Genomic DNA, 19,265 nt, shown 5'->3' with positions numbered 1-19,265 from the left:
CTTTAAAACAAACAGAATATTTATTACACAGGTTTTAAGATTAACTAACTATTCATGGCAACAGTGTGTTTATTTTTATAGCCCTTCTGAGTCTTTTACAACTGTCTCATCTCTGGACTAGTAACTCTTGAGGGCAGATATTAGATCTACTGAAATGCATTCAGAAGGTCGAAACAATATTCATGTAAGTTACTGGAACTCCATTAAATCTAAATAAATGTAATTTTTATCACATGGACGTATTTGGCTAGTTTCTTCAAGAGAGAGGTGCTGGAATTAATTTGTATTTCATTTCAAATGATTTAAAGTGGCTTCTACCAATTCGGATGACAATATCATATTTTACTTTCTAATTGAAAACAATATTTTCTTTATTCTTTTTTTCCCATGACAAGGCCTCCCATTCTACCAAAGTAATAATATTCTACCAAATGCTAAATAAGCTGACATAACTGGAATCTCCTCTAATCAGTAATTCTGGTCATTAGATGCTTCAGATACTTAATTATTAAATTGATCATCCTTGCTCCTCTTCAGGTTTGGAATATTTAAGTCCTATTACTGCAGATTCAATAATTGAACTACATTAGTACTTAGCAGTGCAGGGATATTGAATTGAAATCCATGTACTGTTCAGATCACCAGGCAAGAGGATCTTCTGGCTTCTCTTCTGTCTATCAGAGAATTAAATACCAATTCATTCGAAAAACAGCAAAGACTTTTAGAAAAAAATTGAGCTTGAGTTCACGTGGGGATACCTATATTCCAGATCTCAGAGATTTAATAATTTTGGGAACCTCATAAAAGCAACCTTAAGAGTTAGGCTTAACTGAACTTTTTCATATGACAAAGTATTTTCAAATTAAACCTCCTCTTGGTGGTTAGGATTTAGTTATTTACCTTTTTTTAAAAAAATATTATTTATTTATTTATTTATTTATTTTTGGTTGTGTTTGGGTCTTCGTTTCTGTGCGAGGGCTTTCTCTAGTTGTGGCAAGCGGGGGCCACTCTTCATCGCGGTGCGCGGGACTCTCACTATCGCGGCCTCTCTTGTTGCGGAGCACAGGCTCCAGACATGCAGGCTCAGTAGTTGTGGCTCATGGGACTAGTTGCTCCACGGCATGTGGGATCTTCCCAGACCAGGGCTCGAATCCATGTCCCCTGCATTGGCAGGCAGATTCTCAACCACTGCGCCACCAGGGAAGCCCCGTTATTTACCTTTTTTGCACAATTAAACATCCCAAAATTATTCATATGGAGAGCAATATTTCTGTTTGTTTTTTGGAAACAGGACTGGCCTGGCAAAATAAGGTTTCTGAATGATCTCTGGGGGAGCTCACCTAGAAGGTATCTGTGGATGCCAGTCCCCGCCAGTAAAAGGCTTTTGGATGTTGACTGTGTCACTGAATGAGCTGACCTATGACATCTCCAAATCCATGACATGAAGGGCTGAGTCACCACAGGGTTCAGGAGCACCTATGCTTTGGGGACTTTTACCAACACATATACTTGTTTCCATTTGGTGTTTACTTTATTTCAGGCTGAATAAACTTCAGTTTTGGAGCCTCGAGCTGCAAACCATGAACACCTCCAGGAGGTGCTTCTTAGAGCTGAGAGAGGTGGATTCGGGAGTTTGTCACCCAACCCCATGGCTGGTTCTTAAAGCGGCTGTCCTCAGGCAGGTACTGCCAAATATATTTGATGGATGTCGTTCCCAGGTTTCTGGGACCACATAAAGCAAAGCCTGGGCACCAAAATTACAGACGAATGGGCTTAAATTGGAGACTTGCATTTTTGACATTGCTTTTCAATGCAATGCACAGCAGTAAAAGTTGCACTTTTGCTGGAAGCTGGTTGAAATGTGAAAGGTCATATTCACTCCAGAATTAAGGAAAGTTTCATGATTTGAATCATACCCCTGTCGAGCATAAAACCAGGTAAAGTTGGCTAGCTAATCATCATCAAAAGGACGATTTAAACCGAGAAAGATTTAAACTCAGTCTTTCTTGCTGGTGATGATTGTAGATGATTGTGATTCCTTAACACAAGAGGTTTAAGGAGTGATGCTAAAAGGCTGGGTAAAATAAAGTACTCTCTGTAAAGAAAACTTGTTTTTGTTTTTTTTTTTCATTCTTATCGTCAGTTGTTTGGGGGACTGAGAGACCTGCGACCTTTGATTTATTTTCTGACAGTTTTATTGAGGACATACAGGTGGTCTATACAGTTCATGCCAGTCTTATAGATGAAGTGATGTCCCCAGTCGGATGGGGCTGCCATCACAGGGGCAATTCTGAGACATGAGAACAACATGAAAAAGTAACCTTTCTTTGCACGAAATCTGCTTATTTTACAAATACATCATAAGATGGATGGGAAGGGGATTGGAGGAGAAGTTACCCATGGCATTGGTTTGGCAGACCAATGAGTAGGAGGTGGGAGCCTGTTTTTCAGGCTAAGTTCATGTCACCTGGATGGGGCAGAGCAGAAACTTAAACCTATGTTTGTCTCCAAAGGCTCTTAAAGTGAAGATAAAAGTTCCTCTTTCCAAGAGCTGTCGTAAGGTTTAAATGAGCCAGGATGCATGTAGAGTAGCTAAATATAGTCCTGGTCCTTAGCAAGAGCTCCCCAAAGGATCCCTCACTGTCACTGTAATAATGGAAGTGTTCATTACATTGATTCATTCTAGTTCTGCCTCTAGGTACTGTACCAGTTACTCTTCAATAACTGCAGCTAATACTGATTGATAATGATAATAATTGTGCTACCCAGGGCCAAACTCCGGGACCACACCTTCCTCTGTCTGAGATGAAGGCCTGTTAAACAGTGGTCATTTAAGGAAGTGAAATAGGGCAGGTTTGACGGCTGGTTTAAGTTACAGTCGTTTGTCATTTCCTGCTGCCCTTGGCACTCACTGCGCCTACAGGAGCCGTGCGAGAGGCCCCTTGAGGGGCCCTTCCTGTCCCTCCTTGTAAACACACACCAAATGTGCCTTTTGCATTGGCTGCCCGGCCAGGGTTCGCCCCGGGCAGGAAGCGGGACGGCTGTGTCCCCTTTACACCCCAGCCCCTAAGCCTGTAGATGGCTGCGCTGGAAGGACAGGGGACCCTCAGCCGCCCAGACCAGGGCTTGGAGTGAATGGATTCTCACCATATTTCCCGCTCTGAGAGAAATCAGCATGCGTTTGTCATCTTTTATTAATATTGGGCTAATTATCCTTACTCTGCAGATGAATACTGCATGGCCCACTGGTTCCCAGAGCAGCAGTTCTGGAAGCAAAGGAATTAGAAGCAGATGAGTCCTGCATCCTGCTGTGTTCTTTGGTTTGCCTTGTTGGTGTGGACAGGTATGTCTCAGTCACCAACCACCATGTAACAAATCAACCTAAACCTTAGTGACGTCAAACAATGATTTATGATTTCTCTTTGATTCTGTGGCTTGATGGGGTTGTCCCTCTGCTGGTTTCACAGGGGTCACCATGTGGCTGCATCCAGCAGGGAGGGTGGCTGGGAGCCTGGCAGAGCTGAGCCTCTCTCCAGTTGGTACATTCACTCCAGACTTCACAGCATGGAAGTCTCAGGACAACCATCTAAGGGAAGGAAAAAAACCTGCAAGTCTCTTGCACCTAGCATCATTTCCATGACATGCTGTTGGTCAAAGAAAGTCACAAAGCCAGCCCTGACTCAGGGGATGGCAAACAGACCCACCTCTTGAGAGGAGCAGTGGTAACATCACAATACAAACAAGCATGAGAGGAACTGTTTCCACCATCTCTGAAACCAAGCTAACACAAATTGCAAAAATACACATGATGTGAATGTTACATCATCTGCAAATATTTTCTCCCATTCTGTAGGTGTCTTTTTGTTTTGTTTAAGGTTTCCTTTGCTGTGCAAAAGCTTTTAAGTTTAATTAGGTCCCATTTGTTTATTTTTGGTTTTATTTCCATTGCTCTAGGACATGGAGCCAAAAAAATATTGCTGTGATTTACGTCAGAGGTCTTTAATCCATTTTGAGTTTATTTTTGTGTATGGTGTTAGGGAGTGTTCTAATTTCATTCTTTTACATGTAGCTGTCCAGTTTTCCCAGCACCACTTATCAAAGAGACTGTCTTTTCTCCACTGTGTATTCTTGCCTCCTTTGTTGTAGATTAATTGACCATAGGTGTGTGGGTTTATTTCTGGGCTTTCTATCCTGTTCCATTGATCTATATGTTTGTTTTTGTGCCAGCACCATACTGTTTTGATTACTATATCTTTGTAGGGTAGTCTGAAGACAGGGAGTATGATTCCTCCAGCTCTATTCTTCTTTCTCAAGATTGTTTTGGCTATTTGGGGTCTTTCGTGTTTCGAAAAAATTAAAAATTTTTTTGTTCCAGTTCTGGGATTAATTTCCAAAATATACAAAGAGCTCATACACCTTAATATAAAAAAAACCAAACAACCCAATCAAAAATGGGCAGAAGACCTAAATAGACATTTCTCCAAAGAAGACATACAGATGGCCAACAGGCACATGACAAGATGCTCAATATCATGAATTATTAGAGAAATGCAAGTCAAAACTACAATGAGGTATCATCTCACACCAGTCAGAATGGCCATCATTAAAATATCTACAAGTAATAAATGCTGGAGAGGGTGTGGAGAAAAGGGAATACTCTTGCACTGTTGGTGGGAATGTAAATTGATACAGCCACTGTGGAGAACAGTATGGAGGTTCCTTCAAAAACTAAAAATAGAGTTACAATATGATCCTGCCATCCCACTCCTGGATATATATCAGGAGTAAACTCTAATTCTAAAAGATACATGCACCCCAATGTTCATAGCAGCACTATTTACAATAGCCAAGACATGGAAGCAACCTAAATGTCTGTCAACAGATGAATGGATAAAGAAGATGTGGTATATATATACAATGGAATATTACTCAGCCATAATAAAAGAAGGAAATAATGCCATTTGCAGCAACGTGGATGGGCCTAGAGACTATCATTCTAAGTGAAGTAAGTCAGAAAAAGACAAATATATGATATCACTTTATTTGTATCTAAAAAAATGATACAAATAAACTTATTTACAAGACAGAAATGGACTCACAAATATAGAAATATAGAAAACAAACTTATGGTCACCAAAGGGGATAGTGGGGGGGGCGGTAAATTAGGAGTTTGGGATCAGCACATACACACTGCTATATATAAAATATATATAAAATAGGTAAATAACAAGGACTTACTGTATAGCATAGGGAACTATGTTCAGTATCTTGTAATAATCTATAATGGAAAAGAATCTGAAAAAGAATAGATATATATATACTGTAATACATATTATATATATATCTGAATCACTGTGCTGTCACCTGAAACTAACACAACATTGTAAATTAACTATACTACTATTAAAAAAAAAAAGTTAATTAAAAAAAAAGAAGAAAGTCACCCCAACATTGGTGATGCAATTACTAGACTTTTCTACTTAAGATGAGGTTTATCTTTTTAAAGATGGTTCAGTACAAATACTCCATAGGGCTAACTTGGAAGCATTCTGACATAAGATATTGTATATCTAGCTTGTTCAAAGATGCAGATTTGACTTGCTGGGCTAGTCAGTAAGTAACCTCCTATATGTTTGGCACGTTCACATGGAATCATTCATTTATTCATGCCTGCATGCATTCATTCATACATATATTTGAACATGCATTCCTATGTGAAGCCCTGAACTAGGCACTGGAGGAGGGTGAGTAGCCAGATTAGTTAGACGTCTTTTCTACACTTAAAGTATTACCATTGACAGTTATCCTTTTCTTCTTACCCTTGCTGATCCCAACAGGACCAACTTCTCCTCTGTGATTTTTTTTTAGTTTGTAGTTTTTTAAAGTCAGCTACTTTTATTTTTTCTTTAAGCAAGAGCTCTTTTTGTCCTTTCCATATAAGCCTCTATTAAGAAGTTGTAACTCTAATGGGATGTAAATGTAAAGAAAATGTCTTATGGCATACTCCACATGCAGACACCCAGAGACATCCATTTTCTTGGACAAACACTTAAAACAATATGAAAATTTGAGGGAAAGCCAAAGATTAAGCCATTAATAGCTACAAAGCTATTAACAGTTTAGTAGCAGGAACATCCAATGTCAACTCACACAAATCTTGGGCACTTTGGGGTTTTGCTGGTGGCAGGCACAAATAACATTCATTCATTATTTGTACATTTATGCAGAAAATATTCATTCTGTTTTTATTGTACATTAGGCCTGTTTTAAATGAGGGATTTTGCAGTGAAAGAAAAAAAAGTTCTTGTCCCCATGTAACTTAAATTTTAGTCAGGAGAAACAGACAGCAAAAAATACGTGATTTGTCAGGTAGTGATAAACAGTATGGAAAAAAATAAATAAAGGGGCTTCCCTGGTGGCACAGTGGTTGAGAATCTGCCTGCCGATGCAGGGGACACGCGTTCGAGCCCTGGTCTGGGAAGATCCCACATGCCGCGGAGCAACTAGGCCCGTGAGCCACAATTACTGAGCCTGCGCGTCTGGAGCCTGTGCTCCGCAACGAGAGGCCGTGATAGTGAGAGGCCCGCGCACCGCGATGAAGAGTGGCCCCCGCTTGCCGCAACTGGAGAAAGCCCTTGCACAGAAACCAAAACCCAACACAGCCAAAAAAAATAATTAATTAATTAATTAATTAATTAAAAAAATAAAAAATCAGGAGGACAAAAGGGAATTTTCTCACTGCACAACTCCTAAAAAAATTTAAAAATTAAAAACAATAAAGCAGAGGAAGATGAGGGGAAACCAGCGAAGAGTCGGAGAGGGGCTGGACAGTGGGGTAAAAGGAATATCAGGAAGAAATGGTGTCCCATTGGGTGGCAAGTATTTCGAGAAAGGAATGACGGCTGTTTCAAAGGCTGCTGAGGTCTGAGGATGGGCTGCTGTGTTCGGCAACGTGTCCACTGGTGACCCTGACACGAGCTCTTTCATGGGGTGGTGCAGAGAAAAGCCAAATTAGTTTGATCTCAAGAGAGAATGGGAGGAGAGGAAGGGGAGACAGAGAATATAAAACTCTCTTATGGACGTTTTGCTGACAGGCATAGTGAGGAACAGGATGGTAATTGGAGGCAGATGGGGCCACAGAAGGTAATTTTATACGACAGGAAATATGGCAGCATGTTTGGTGCTATTGGAAATGATCTAGTACAGTGGGAATGCTGATGATGTGGAAGGTAGAGGGGCGATTTCTGGAGTGGTGTCTTTGAGTAGTTGAGGAGCATGGCTTGCTCTAGAACATATATAAAAATTCATGTTATTAATTTTTTGAGCATATATCCAAAGTATATTGGGTTGGCCAAAAAGTTCGTTCGGGTTTTTCCATACGATGGCACAGAAAAATCCGAGCGAACTTTTTGGCCAAACCAATATATGCATACATTTAAATTTTTTATTTATATACTACTTTAATAGCATGCTATATGCATTTCAAAACACATCTAAAAATCTAATTAAATCTTTGACAGAAAAAATACATAAATAGAAGGCCCAGTATTTTCCCTCCAAACCACACAGATAGTCTTACACACATGCTCCTTGAGGTGCGTGCACTGTACTTTGGGGTTCTTACCTTTAGACAAGGTCACTGTCTGACACTGACTTATCAAAAAGCAGTTGGAAGGAAAGAGCTTGGTCCTTCAGGTTTGAGAATACGAGGTTTCCTTTTATTCTGTTTTCTGCCTCGGAAAGTGTTTCGACCTTAAGCAACACCTTACAAAGGGCAAGGATTTTAAACGTAGCGCTTGAGGTGATTTAGTTAAAACGTTCTTCAAATGCTCCTAGAGGTTACTTTTGTCACATGTAGTGTCACAAAATGCAAAAAAAAAAAAAAAAAAAAAAAAACCTCAGAAAGAGGAACAACCACATGTCAATTTTTATTTGTGGATGGTGAGTCGCTTTTTAACCATAGGTCTTTCCCATAACTTTCTCGAATCCATGACTGAAGGACAAAAAATGTGCATCTCCTCATAGGTACAAACTAAAACCTTTCACCACATGACAGGAAGAGTGAGAGATGTGTTTATTTTTTTTTTTTTTCTGTAGTTTCTGTGTGAAAAAAATGCAGTTGCCAGCTGATGGGCAAACTAAAAACGTGTCCCCAAGGTGCAAAGAGTACAGAGTGTAAATGTCAGGCACTGGAGCTTTTCCCAGAAGTCACATCCTAAGGAAGGTATCTTTGCTAATTATGAGGCTGAAATTATTGGCACAAGGCACACTGTTCCATGATTGGCTAACATAATACAATAAAATGATGGTGTGAAGTTGAACCACTATGAACATCCGTACGGTGGTCAAAGGAGTCCTTCCCACAGTTTCAGTGTGGTCCCAGTTGTAACTTGATGTCTCCAGGTTTGTCAGAAAAACACTCAGGTACAAGTGTCCCATTCGCAGTGTGTGGATCTCTTCCTCTAGAGACAGGATGGTCCTAAATCAGCCTTTCCATTGCAGGGGGAGATGTCATGCTCCACATCTCCACGCGAGAGCCATCCTTTTCCTGACGGCTCGGGCTGTAGGACCCCTGAGTTGCCCTCTTGTTGGCGGCAACGACGGAGGCCACCACTGCCAGGAAGAGGATCAACAACAAGGCTAAAGTCACTGAACCGATGGAGGCGAAGACGTCTGAGAGCAAGTCGTCTGCCAGCTGCAAGGATAGAAATAATTGTGATGTGAGTTACAGAGCAAAGGAGAACGTCCAGGTCAAGGAACTACCCTGGAATGGAAACCAAGCAGAGCGCAGGTGCCACTCAGTGCTGGAGAAAGATCAAGGTGTGGAAGGAAGGTCAGGTGTCCTTATTCCCAGATCATGAGAATGTGACTGTCTCTAGAGTCCAAGGTCTAGAGGCAGGAGACATCTACTGTGTCTTAATTTCAGTGACTGAGGTCATTTGTGTGACATCAAGGCCAAAGGATGAACCCACACGTTTATTTGTAAAATAGTTCTGCATCTATAGAGGTGTATGGCTCACAGTCTTTCGACTCCCTTGCAAAAAGTTCTGATTTTGCACTGAAAAAAAATGGTTGTTTTACAGCCTTTCTTGGGAAAGGAAGCAAATTAAATTAGTTGGGTCTCATGGGAAAGATCTCGAGACATAGGCTGGGCTGCAATGCGCTGGTTTCCACAGTCATCACTTTGACTTGGATTCGATGTGACAATTGAATGGTTGTGAAAACACAGGTGCACCACGTGGAACCAAACCTGGGAACAGAAAACTGCAGGCAGAGCCCCGCACGGAGGAGCTGGGTCCTGGACTCTCAGGGGTGTGCCTCGGACAGATGGTTTGCCTAATGTTGATTCCAATGTGTTTGCCAAGCACTTTTTAGCAATGGGTGAAACGAAACTGACTTAGCTGCACAGAAATATTAAAGACAGGACACAGTTGCTATTTGAATTTTTAATAGGTTTTCAAGGAAATATTTCTGTCAGGGTAAGTAAAAGCAGAAGTAAACTAGTTTACCTTCTTCTCATTTAGCTTTCTCTAGGACCCATTCCCTGTTATCTAACCAAGCTACTGTTATAAATGTAATCTTTGTTAGTTTAACACCCTAGGGAATTTTAAACACCTTTGTTTTCCTTTGTGTTTTTTATTTTGCTGTTGTTGTTCACTGTGCTTTGAATTAGACATTATATAATTAATATAATCCTATAATACTGTACCTCTTCATAATATTGTCTTGGGTGTACTCACTATGAGCCTTGTTTGAATGTGCTTCATTAGTTTCCTCACTCATTCAACAGTGCTTATTGACTAGCTGCTATAAACATTGAACTGAGCTAGGAGATAAAAATAGAAGGTAAGTTAAAGTCTGAAATCTGGAGCTCAGACACGCACGCACATATACACAGATAATCATACATTATAAACACGTTATGATAATGTCATAAATGAACTGCATAGGGGTGTAGGTAGAGTAATATTGGAATGTGGCATGTGATTACCTTTTGAAGGGTAAATGAACATTCAAATAGTTCGAGCAGGAAATCCTACTTGGATGAAACAATTTGAAATCAAAAGGGCAAGAGTGTATAAAAGTCCTTAGAGTTTGGGGAAACAGTAGGAAATCCGGCATGACCAAATGTATTGTCCATAAATGTGTACGTTTGAGTGGGAAAAGGATTTTAAAAGTTGGTGAGAGATAGAACTATAAGGTAGATGAATCTGGACAAGAAATTTGAAAGCCACACTAAAATTCGGACTTGGTCCTGAGGTCAGTGGGAGCCAGTGAAGGTGTTTAAGTGAGAGCATGATATGATCAAGTCTGTGTTTCATTAAAACTTGGCTCTGGTAACAGGGTGGAGGGTGGGTGGAAGTGAAGGTGGGGCTGGAGGTGGAGGAAATAGGAGTTTATTGTATTAGTCGTAGTGAGATGACCTCGGTCTAAGTTTGCCAGTGGAGTGAGACTTGAAGAGGAAAAGGTGGAGAGAGACTTGGGAGGTGGAGTCACTCCACGGCAGACTGTGCGAGCGAGGTTGGGGAGGAGCGGAGGGAAGACAAGGATGGTCACCACAGGAGGTGACCCTGTTGGCTGGGGTCTCATTAACTGGGGTAAGATACACAGGAGCAGAAACAGGCGTGCACGGGAAGACTGTCCTTAGGCTGGGAAAAGCTAGCGTCAGGTTCCTGGGCAACATTCAGGTGTGCGCTGCTACTCTCCACATTATTGTCTAAAATTCTGGGTCACAGCAACTTTTCCAGTTATTGGAGAAAAGCATATAGAGTTTCATAGAATTCAGTCGTTCTTGAGAAAAATTGTTTACCTCAACTAGAGGGCAGGTTCTCCGGCCACACTGTGTGGCAATGACATCCTTTATCTGTAGGGATAACTGTGGGCTGGGACAGATGAATACAGCCATAGACCTGGCCTTGAAAGCTCAAGAGTCTGGGTCTCAGCAGGACAGATGGACCCCTTGGTGTTATCTGGGGACCTCTAGATTGTGTAACCCTCTTGTTCCTAGATGCTGAATTCTCCTTAATCTGTCCAGTAAACTGTGTCATCTTTGGGAGTCAATGGTTGTTCTACTGGGTGGGTGAGTTGGGAGGGTCCACACCCACACAGAGAGGAGACGAATAACTTGGTTTGTCTCTGTTTTCTAAACTTCTCTGGCGTCTTCTCATTTGGGCTGAGAACGATTGCACGGGGAAAGCTAATGCCGCCCAGACCCTCGCACCTGCTGCCCTGCAGCTGGAGAGGAGGGGACATGGCAGGTGTAGGCGCTGAGTTCTCGTTGGGACCCCAGTTCTGGCAGAACCAGAGGACTGATCCGCTTCACTTATCTCGGGACCTGCGGGGAACCAAGGCTCTTGTCTGTAGAGGCTCCACTGCTCTCAGCAATGTGGAGAGAATGGAAGGGCCAGCTCCAGACCCGAGAGAAACCCCCTGCCTCCACCGGCTGTGCGCTGAGCGGCGGGCCTCAGCCAGTCCCGGCAAGACCCTGGGTTTGATCACCTGTAACACCAGGTCCTGGCATCTACTCCCAGGGATGGGAGTCAGGAGACGCAACAGATGCAAAAGCCGAAGAGAATGTCCCAGAGTAAGTTCTCAGCACAGGAGAATGTGAGCAGCCGTGAAGATGTGATGCATCACCTCGCTGATTTCATTTAATTCTGAAAGATGAGCTAGAACTCCCTCAATGCCTCGGGATACGACCCGGGAGCCAACCTACAAACCTAACTCGGCAATTCCGAGCTTCAGATAAAGGTTTGGATGAAATGGCTGGCCTAGCGATATCAGATAGCGCGCATCACTCAGCTTTGGTGGGGAGCCGAGGGAGTCGGAGTTTGAAATCGCCTCTGGAGGGTCCTTTGCTTTTGAATTCCCCTGGCTGAAAGGCCTTTTTTGCTCTGCTATTCTTCAACTGGGCTTAAAATACACAGCCCTGGAATGGATCCTTTGATAACTGAAACTGCTGGGACACAGGAACTGACAAGGCCGCCAGGCGTGGACCGTCCTGAAAAACAGCGTGAGTTTAAGGCCAGGCCTGTTTGGATGGGTTGTGCTGCTCATGCTGCACTTTTGAATAACCTTTTTCAGAAAAGATAGACCCCAAATTCATGAAAACTTCATGTAAAATTACTTTTCAGATGGCTTATGCTGCAATCTGTATTGTTACCATCCTGTTTAAATGTACATTTTATACGTGATCACATTAAACTGTGGTGACTTTGAACTCCCCATCTGCAGAATAAAATAAATAGGTGCTTCATTTTTTTTCCTCCATGGAAGATTCATTCTGAAACATTGACTGGTTGTGGCGAAATGTGACCCAAGGCAAGGATGCAAGCTGGCATTCTCAGGGGAAACTGCCAAAACTTATTTTGAACCTTCTGACCTGAGCCTAGGCTAGAACACGCTGGAAATACACATTCGCTTTTTTCCCTTAAACTCCAGAAGAGGAATTCTATACTGTGATTCCTCTGAGGGGAGACTGGAAACAAAATGCACTTGCGAAACAGACGGAAATGGGTTTGAATCCAGTTTTGCTACTGGTGTCCTACACTTATCTCTGCCGTTTGCCCACCTGTAAAGCGGGGGTGACAGTTCTGTGTCCTAGGCTTGCTCTGAGACGTGGAGCTTCCAGGTGTGCGGAGCTTCTCTGAGGGGCAGGCTCAGAAGGGAAGTCAGTCCTTGCGGTCACTCCTGTTCAGCACTCTTCAGAGTGATGACCCTTCCCCGGCTGATTTCCCCGGCCCTGCTTGGGCGTCAGGACACCCACCAGATGCCACCCACTCTGGCAACAAGTCGGGACTCAGAGCCCAGCCTGGGAGCCGAGAGGGGCAGCCGCTGACCCGGAGCTGGCAGGGGCCTGGGCCATCCGGCCGTCAGGGCCCACAGCCCCTCACTAGCTGACTGCTGGTCAGTTCATCTGATTTTGAAAGCACAGAACGAGCTGGCTTGTCTGGAAAGGAAAAGTAATGAGACTCTCTCTGTCCTCAGCACCAGGATCCGCCTGTCATAATATTTAGGGCCAATTTGGAAAAATGTGAAAACAATAAACACATTGGAAGGAGCCTGGAAAAACAGGATACCTTGGGAAACTTGACCTCCTATTTCCAGGTGAAAGGAGGTGAAGACATTAAAGCTTTGACTTGAAGTGAGGAAATTCTAGGACTGAGGCCGTGGTTTCCCCCTTAGGGGCATATCTTTCTCACGTCGGATTTTGTAAAATCAGCGGAAGTACGTTTGTAGTTGAAAAAAGCAGAAATGTTGGGAGTTAAAAACTGGCTCCTGAAAAACACTAGGGTGGAGTGAATTCCCCAAATCCTTCTTAGAATTCAGTTTATATGTCCGTTGTGTGGAAATATGTGGAGACAGTTGAAGACAGGAAGTTAGAATGTTTGGATGTACTAGTTGATTACAGGTTATATTCCAGCTTCAATGTGTGAGTTTCTGAAATGTGTGTGTGTGTGTGTGTGTGTGTGTGTGTGTGTGTAGTGTTACACAAGTACATAATAGTACGTTATGTACTATTATGAACATCAGTGATTAATGGGAAAAATACTTTAAAGATGTGTTTTTACAAAGCCGGTTATAATATTTACCTTCCATCTGTGTATCTAAAGTGAAATGAGGACATCTCTTTGACTCTCATCCTTCAAATTAAAAATAAAGAAGAGATAGAGAGAGAGAGAGAAAGAGAGAGAGAGCAAGCAGTTCTTGTGAATTACTATTGTAACAAGTAGGTCTTCAATTTGGTGGATGGTAAAAAACTCCCACACAGACCTGGGTCCTTGAACTATCTCTTATTAGTGAATTGCTAGGAACAGCCGTTTCCATAGTAATATTGAATATGTGCCAGAACTCTGTTTTTAAAATGAATATTGCTGCAGCAGCCAATTTTCAACCATAAATACACTGTCCACTTTACAGTTACAAGGGGGGAAACAGGGTACTGAGAAGCTGCATGCGGGGCCTTGGGCAGCATCCTGGCACGGGCAGGGGACCACCCAGCAGATGCTCCTGCCACCTTGTAAAATGCTCAGGACCCGGAAGCGTGGCAGCCACGGAGCCCCTCCAGGCCGCTGACGGCTGCAGGGACCAGGGACCAGGGGGCGTCTGAACTGCAAGCGCAGTAGCATTTTCTCCTTGGTGCTCCCATCTCTTCAGCCGCTGCTCTGCCTCTCCCAGAAGACACACAGGCTCTCAAAGGAAACCGGCATAGTCTTTCAACCAATTCTCACCAAGTAATTACAATTCCTTACAACTCTACTAATTGGGGACCGTCCTGACAGCCTGGTGATGGAGAAACCCGGCGACACGAGGTGGTTCCGGGCACCAGCCCCGCCCCCGGAGGGGTGCTGTCCTGGGAAGCTTCTAATGTGATTTCCGCATCAGGCCCCACCGAAGACGTTGGAATTGCTACTGGAAATTTGGTACACGGGAGACAAATCAGAAGAGGAGCTGGTCCAGCACAAGGCTGCACGTTCGGGGTTCCAGCCCGAGTTGAAACCATCGCTTCTCTCACAACTGACCACCAGCCCACGCATGACGTGTGTGGGCTTTTAGGGGAAGAGCACCATAATTCTGCGATTTGAGGGGTGCTGTGACACTGGTCGTGAAGGGACACAGTTATTCCTGCATTCAGCAGGTGGTTCTTGAGCACGCCCTCTGTGTGAGCACAGTGGGAGCTAGAATACAGCGGTGAGCCCGGCAGTTCCCAACCCCACCCGTCCAGTGTTGGGTCTGGAATTCTTGCCCCGATGTCTCCCAAGCTCTTTCCTACGCAGGACGCCACGTGTTCAGCAGAAGCATAGATGCAGCTAGAAGTCTGGAGACACGGCTTTCCTGTGTCTCTCTCCTTAAGCAGGTGGTATAAGTGATATAACTGTTCTCCTTGGAAGACCAGGCCTTATGAATAAAAATTCGCTCTTTGCCTCATACAAGAACCAAATCCCATCGGCCCAAACTCAGATTTCATTATGTTTTTGTAAATTTATTGTTTGAAGAGAACTGCTGCCCTTTCTGCTGACCCTGGGTCAGGGGGGTTACCAGATGTTGTATGCACAGAAACGTTTAAATTCCAGGTAGGGATTATCACATCCTGTCACCTTCTCAGGGAGGCCTTGCCTGATCGCCCTCTTTAACTGTAATCAGCTTCATCTCTCTCCAGCACGTCGCGCCCTGGGACACCTAACAGTTCATGGGGGGCGTCCCTCCCCTCCCAAGGCAGAAGTTCCATCAAGGTGCAGCTCCATCCTTCTGCCTCCCAGCCCCTGGACCGGCATCCGTGCCCCAGGGACCCCGCGGTGATCGCCGCTGGGCGGAAGGCTTACCCAGCAGCACGTGGCAAGCTCTCAATTTCACGCACAGAGCTTCTCCCCGGGGATTCCTGCAGGAGGAAACCCTCGGCCTGTGACCCACAGGGGGAGAGACAGCCGCTCTCTAACTCCGCTGAAGGGTCAGGGCGCCTCGGAGGGGCTGCGGGCAGACACTGGCGGGGGAGCAGGGGGTGGGGGCAGATCAGAAACCACGTGATCAAAGAGTGAAGGGGGCTATTATTATTATACAACTTGGCTACTATTCCTTTCCGTGGAATCAGCCACAAACAGTCTGCTTTCACCTTCTCCTGCCCCAGAGCCCGGATGGGAATGTCGTCAGGTGACACAAGCAGGAGATGCGAGAGATCTCTTTTTTTTTTAATACCATTTTCTATGTGTGAAACATTCTTTTTGTCTCCGCTAGGTGACCCCCTGGACATTATCATGGCCCATTTTGGTCTCAGAAAACCTGGGTAGACAGTCATACTTCCTTTCCTCTCCTTCTCTTTCTCTCTGCATTCCAGAAAACAGTGGTCGCCAGCTGAAGACTCGGGTGTGTAGTGCGCACCACACTGGGAGCTGCCCACACTTGTGTTTGTCAATCGGACACCCTTTCCGTCTTCATTATTTTACACCGGGATCCACTCAGAACTCAGGCCCCTGCCCTTCCGCTCGCATTGCTCTCTGGTTCATTCTCAGGGTCACAACCTGGTTAAGACAGTAACTGTCTCTTCCGTGGCTGGTTAAACGGTCCTCTAGCCATTCTTTCTTGCCCCAGAATCTACCCCAGCCAGACAGCCCTACAGAAAAATAAAAAAAGAGCTTGCTTACCTGGCTGGGAAGCCCACGGGTGCTAACCATATCAGTGCTAACCGTGTCAAGCCTAACCTGCTGAGTTTTAAGTCAAGGCTCCTTTTGACTTTGCCCCCGTTTCCCTGTGAAGGTCAGCATCAGCTACGCCCTGCACGTCAGCAAAGCGACTGTCCTTACCCGCCCTTCTCGAGCAGGGACCAGCCTCCCTCGCCCCTCCCACGCCCATGCCGCTCCTCCAGGTTGAACACGCCCTTTCGGGAGACCTCTCCTCTGCTCAGAGCACCCTGGGGCTTAGCTGCCCTCTGCAGATCCCCCGGGGACCCCGCGGGCTCTCCTCCCAGCATCTCATGCCCGGAAGCCCAGGGCTCAGCAGCGTTTAGAAGAGCTGCGGCCCGGCCTGCCCGGCGTGACCTGTCCCGTGCACTTGAACGTGCTGCCCTGTTCATCGGGGGTTAGGCCACCCTCCACCCCGCCCCTCAGGACTGTACGGATGAGTATCTGTTTCCTCTGGAACTTTCTGACACGACAAAGTGCAGCGCTTTGCACAGAGTGGCCGATCAGTTGTCATTGACTCACCCACTGGTAGTGCTCGTGGCTCTGTTTAACGCCTTGATTCGATTCTTTTTTCAGTCGTCGGGAGACTTCTCTACTGCCGGGAGTTTATTGGTGGGGACATAGTTCACCCATTGGTTCACGCGCTCATGCACTCACGCATTGTCAGTGAACGCCGTCACCGTGGCAGGCAGCTCCCTAGGTCCTGGACACACGGGATCCAAAGGCATAGGCAGCGCCTTTAGAGTTCACCGTGGAGTGACGGTCCCGGGCCGGGCGGCTACACAAACCGCCACAGTTCAGGCGACGGGGGCACTCTGTTAGAGGCGAGTATGAAGGGAAGAAAGAAAGGCCAGAAGGTGGACTTCATGACATGCTCCAGTTTTCTTAAAGGGAGCTGCTGGGAGAAGGAGGTAAGGAAGGGTGTTGAGGGCAGAAGGAAACACCACCATCCAGCGGGAGAGAGAAGGAGAAGCGGGCCTGGGCCTTTCCTGCTTGCCTGGGAGGCTGGTGGAGAGAAGTGCTTCTTGCTTCTGCAGAGCCACACGCGGAGGAGAAGCAGCAGCCCATGTGTCAGGAAAGCGTTCACCCAACCTGGGCAGTAACCCAAACAGATTCCCCTCCCGGAAGCTTCTCTCCTCTCCCTCAGCGAAGCAGAGGCCAGAATCGCACACGCAATTTCATGGATATTCTCTGCAGGTTCTTTCCTAGCACATCTGACCTACACCTCTTCTAAGAAACCTATCAGCCTCATATGCCAGGAGTCCTCTACTCACCTGGGTTTTGTAGGACACAGAAGGATTTAAATTTCTTTGTACCCCTTCTCTGCCATGGTCTATAGATTTTAGAAGGTGATTGATAAGTATATCAACTGATTTTATACAACATTTCAAAAGCAAGAGAATATCCAGCAAACAAGTTAAAAAAGGCAGGGAGACTTTTGAGATTAAATCATACTAAAATGACATGACAACTAACAACTAAATGCAACTGATTGTATCCTTGATCAAAAAAAAAAAATCTAAAGGACAATTTTGGGACAATTAGAGAAATCTGAATGTGGATAGTACATGAGATGGTAAATTTCTTGAATGCCATACTGGTATATGGTTGTAGAAGGGAGTCCTTTTTCTTCGGAGACACTTGCTGAAATATTTAGTGGTAAAGTGTTACAACATCTGCAATCTACTTTCTAAAGCTAGAGCAAAAAATGTATGTATATAGAGGTAAGAAAGGGAGCAAAATATTAAAAAACTGTTGAAACTGGATGAAGGGTATGTGTTCACTGCACTATTTTTTTTTCTGATTTTCTTTAGCTTTCATTTTTTTCCCAAAAAAGTTAGAAAAGTAATACTTTTAAATATGATGTTACAGCAAAAATAATTCCTCTAACCCCCCAATTTGTGGATCTTGCTTCTTCACTATCTGTTTGTTCTTCTGCTACTCTGGGTCTTGCTGATTTCTCTCCCTGCTATACTTTTATTGCCTAGTAAATCTTGTTCCCATCGATGGTTTTATCTCCCATCTAGACACTGAAACATTCATGGATCATATCACATGCCAGTTTCCTCACACATTTGGCCCTAACCCTCCTGCTGGAGCCTAACGCAGTGCCAGGCACACAGTGGGCGTCCATGGACTTTCTCACCATCTCCTGGCATCGTCCTTCCTGACCTAAAAGCTGTACTTTGGTCCTTTCCTCACTTGGAATTCTTTCTTCTTACCAACTTTCTTCAGTCGGTGAAAAGCTGCTATTAATTCATTCTCACATTAAGCAGGAGAAAGAATGCCAAATCCCCAACATCCTTATGGCTTATCACATGTCCTTTTGGCAAAGGTAATCTAGTCTGTGTCATTGTATTTATTGCCCCCAAATCAGAACCAGTTGCCAGAGTAATGAAGGTCTATTGGTTTGTGTTGGCTTAATCCACGTCAGGGGGGCTTTAGGGGCATATAAGGATAATTTGAGCAGCAAAAGGAAAGCCATAAAAATGATCAAAAACGCTAACAGATATGCTGAGAACACCAAGCTTATTTTACTGAGGATTTATGGCCAACTTATCAGAAAATTATTTGGTCCAAGTCTACATTCAAATAGGTCCCTCAGTAATTCAGCAAAGATTCCAGCCTCTGAAAAAAGCAGCCTCTATAATGAGATACTCCAGTAACCCCTAACTTGCAGCACATGTAGTTTAATTTTCAACAGTTGTGAGACTGCAGTAAATCCAGCTTTTGAATAACTAGTTCCACTGATACCTCAGACCTGCATTAAATTAGCAGAGCACGAAGATCAACGGCATCCTCTCTCCTGACATACCTGCGTCCGTGTTTATTAACCAAATCGAGCTTAAATGTCTGACCTCCCCCACATGGCAGCCGTGCCAGCGCCTGCTGGGTCCCAGCAGAAGTGAGTGCCAAGTCACCAGGCTCGGCCACATGATGTCAGCTGTGCCCCAGGCCCAGCTCTGGAGGTTGTATTTTATTGACCAGACTCAAATTGGTTTCCCCTCGTGCAGGGGATAAAGTGTGGCATCAAGTCACCCATGTGAAATATATTACCTTAACTTTGACAGCTTGTCATTGAAGTCCTTG

General features: G+C 44.5%; 1 protein-coding gene across 3 annotated transcripts in view; it reads right to left on the bottom strand.

Moving 5' to 3' along the window:
* Positions 1 to 7,946: 7,946 nt before the first annotated feature.
* The window catches only part of CRB1 (crumbs cell polarity complex component 1), a 289,562-nt gene continuing 278,243 nt past the window's right edge, over positions 7,947 to 19,265 (bottom strand). For all 3 annotated transcript variants that reach the window (XM_057531778.1, XM_057531784.1, XM_057531788.1), the window contains one exon: positions 7,947 to 8,695. In XM_057531778.1, the coding sequence (XP_057387761.1) occupies positions 8,480 to 8,695 (216 nt within the window). In that variant the 3' untranslated portion in view covers positions 7,947 to 8,479. The remainder of the gene's footprint in view (positions 8,696 to 19,265) is intronic.

Source organism: Balaenoptera acutorostrata, chromosome 1 (genome assembly GCF_949987535.1).
Source record: "Balaenoptera acutorostrata chromosome 1, mBalAcu1.1, whole genome shotgun sequence".
Lineage (NCBI taxonomy): Eukaryota > Metazoa > Chordata > Mammalia > Artiodactyla > Balaenopteridae > Balaenoptera > Balaenoptera acutorostrata.
Note: the sequence above shows the minus strand (reverse complement) of the source record. Positions and strands in the feature narration are given on the sequence as shown.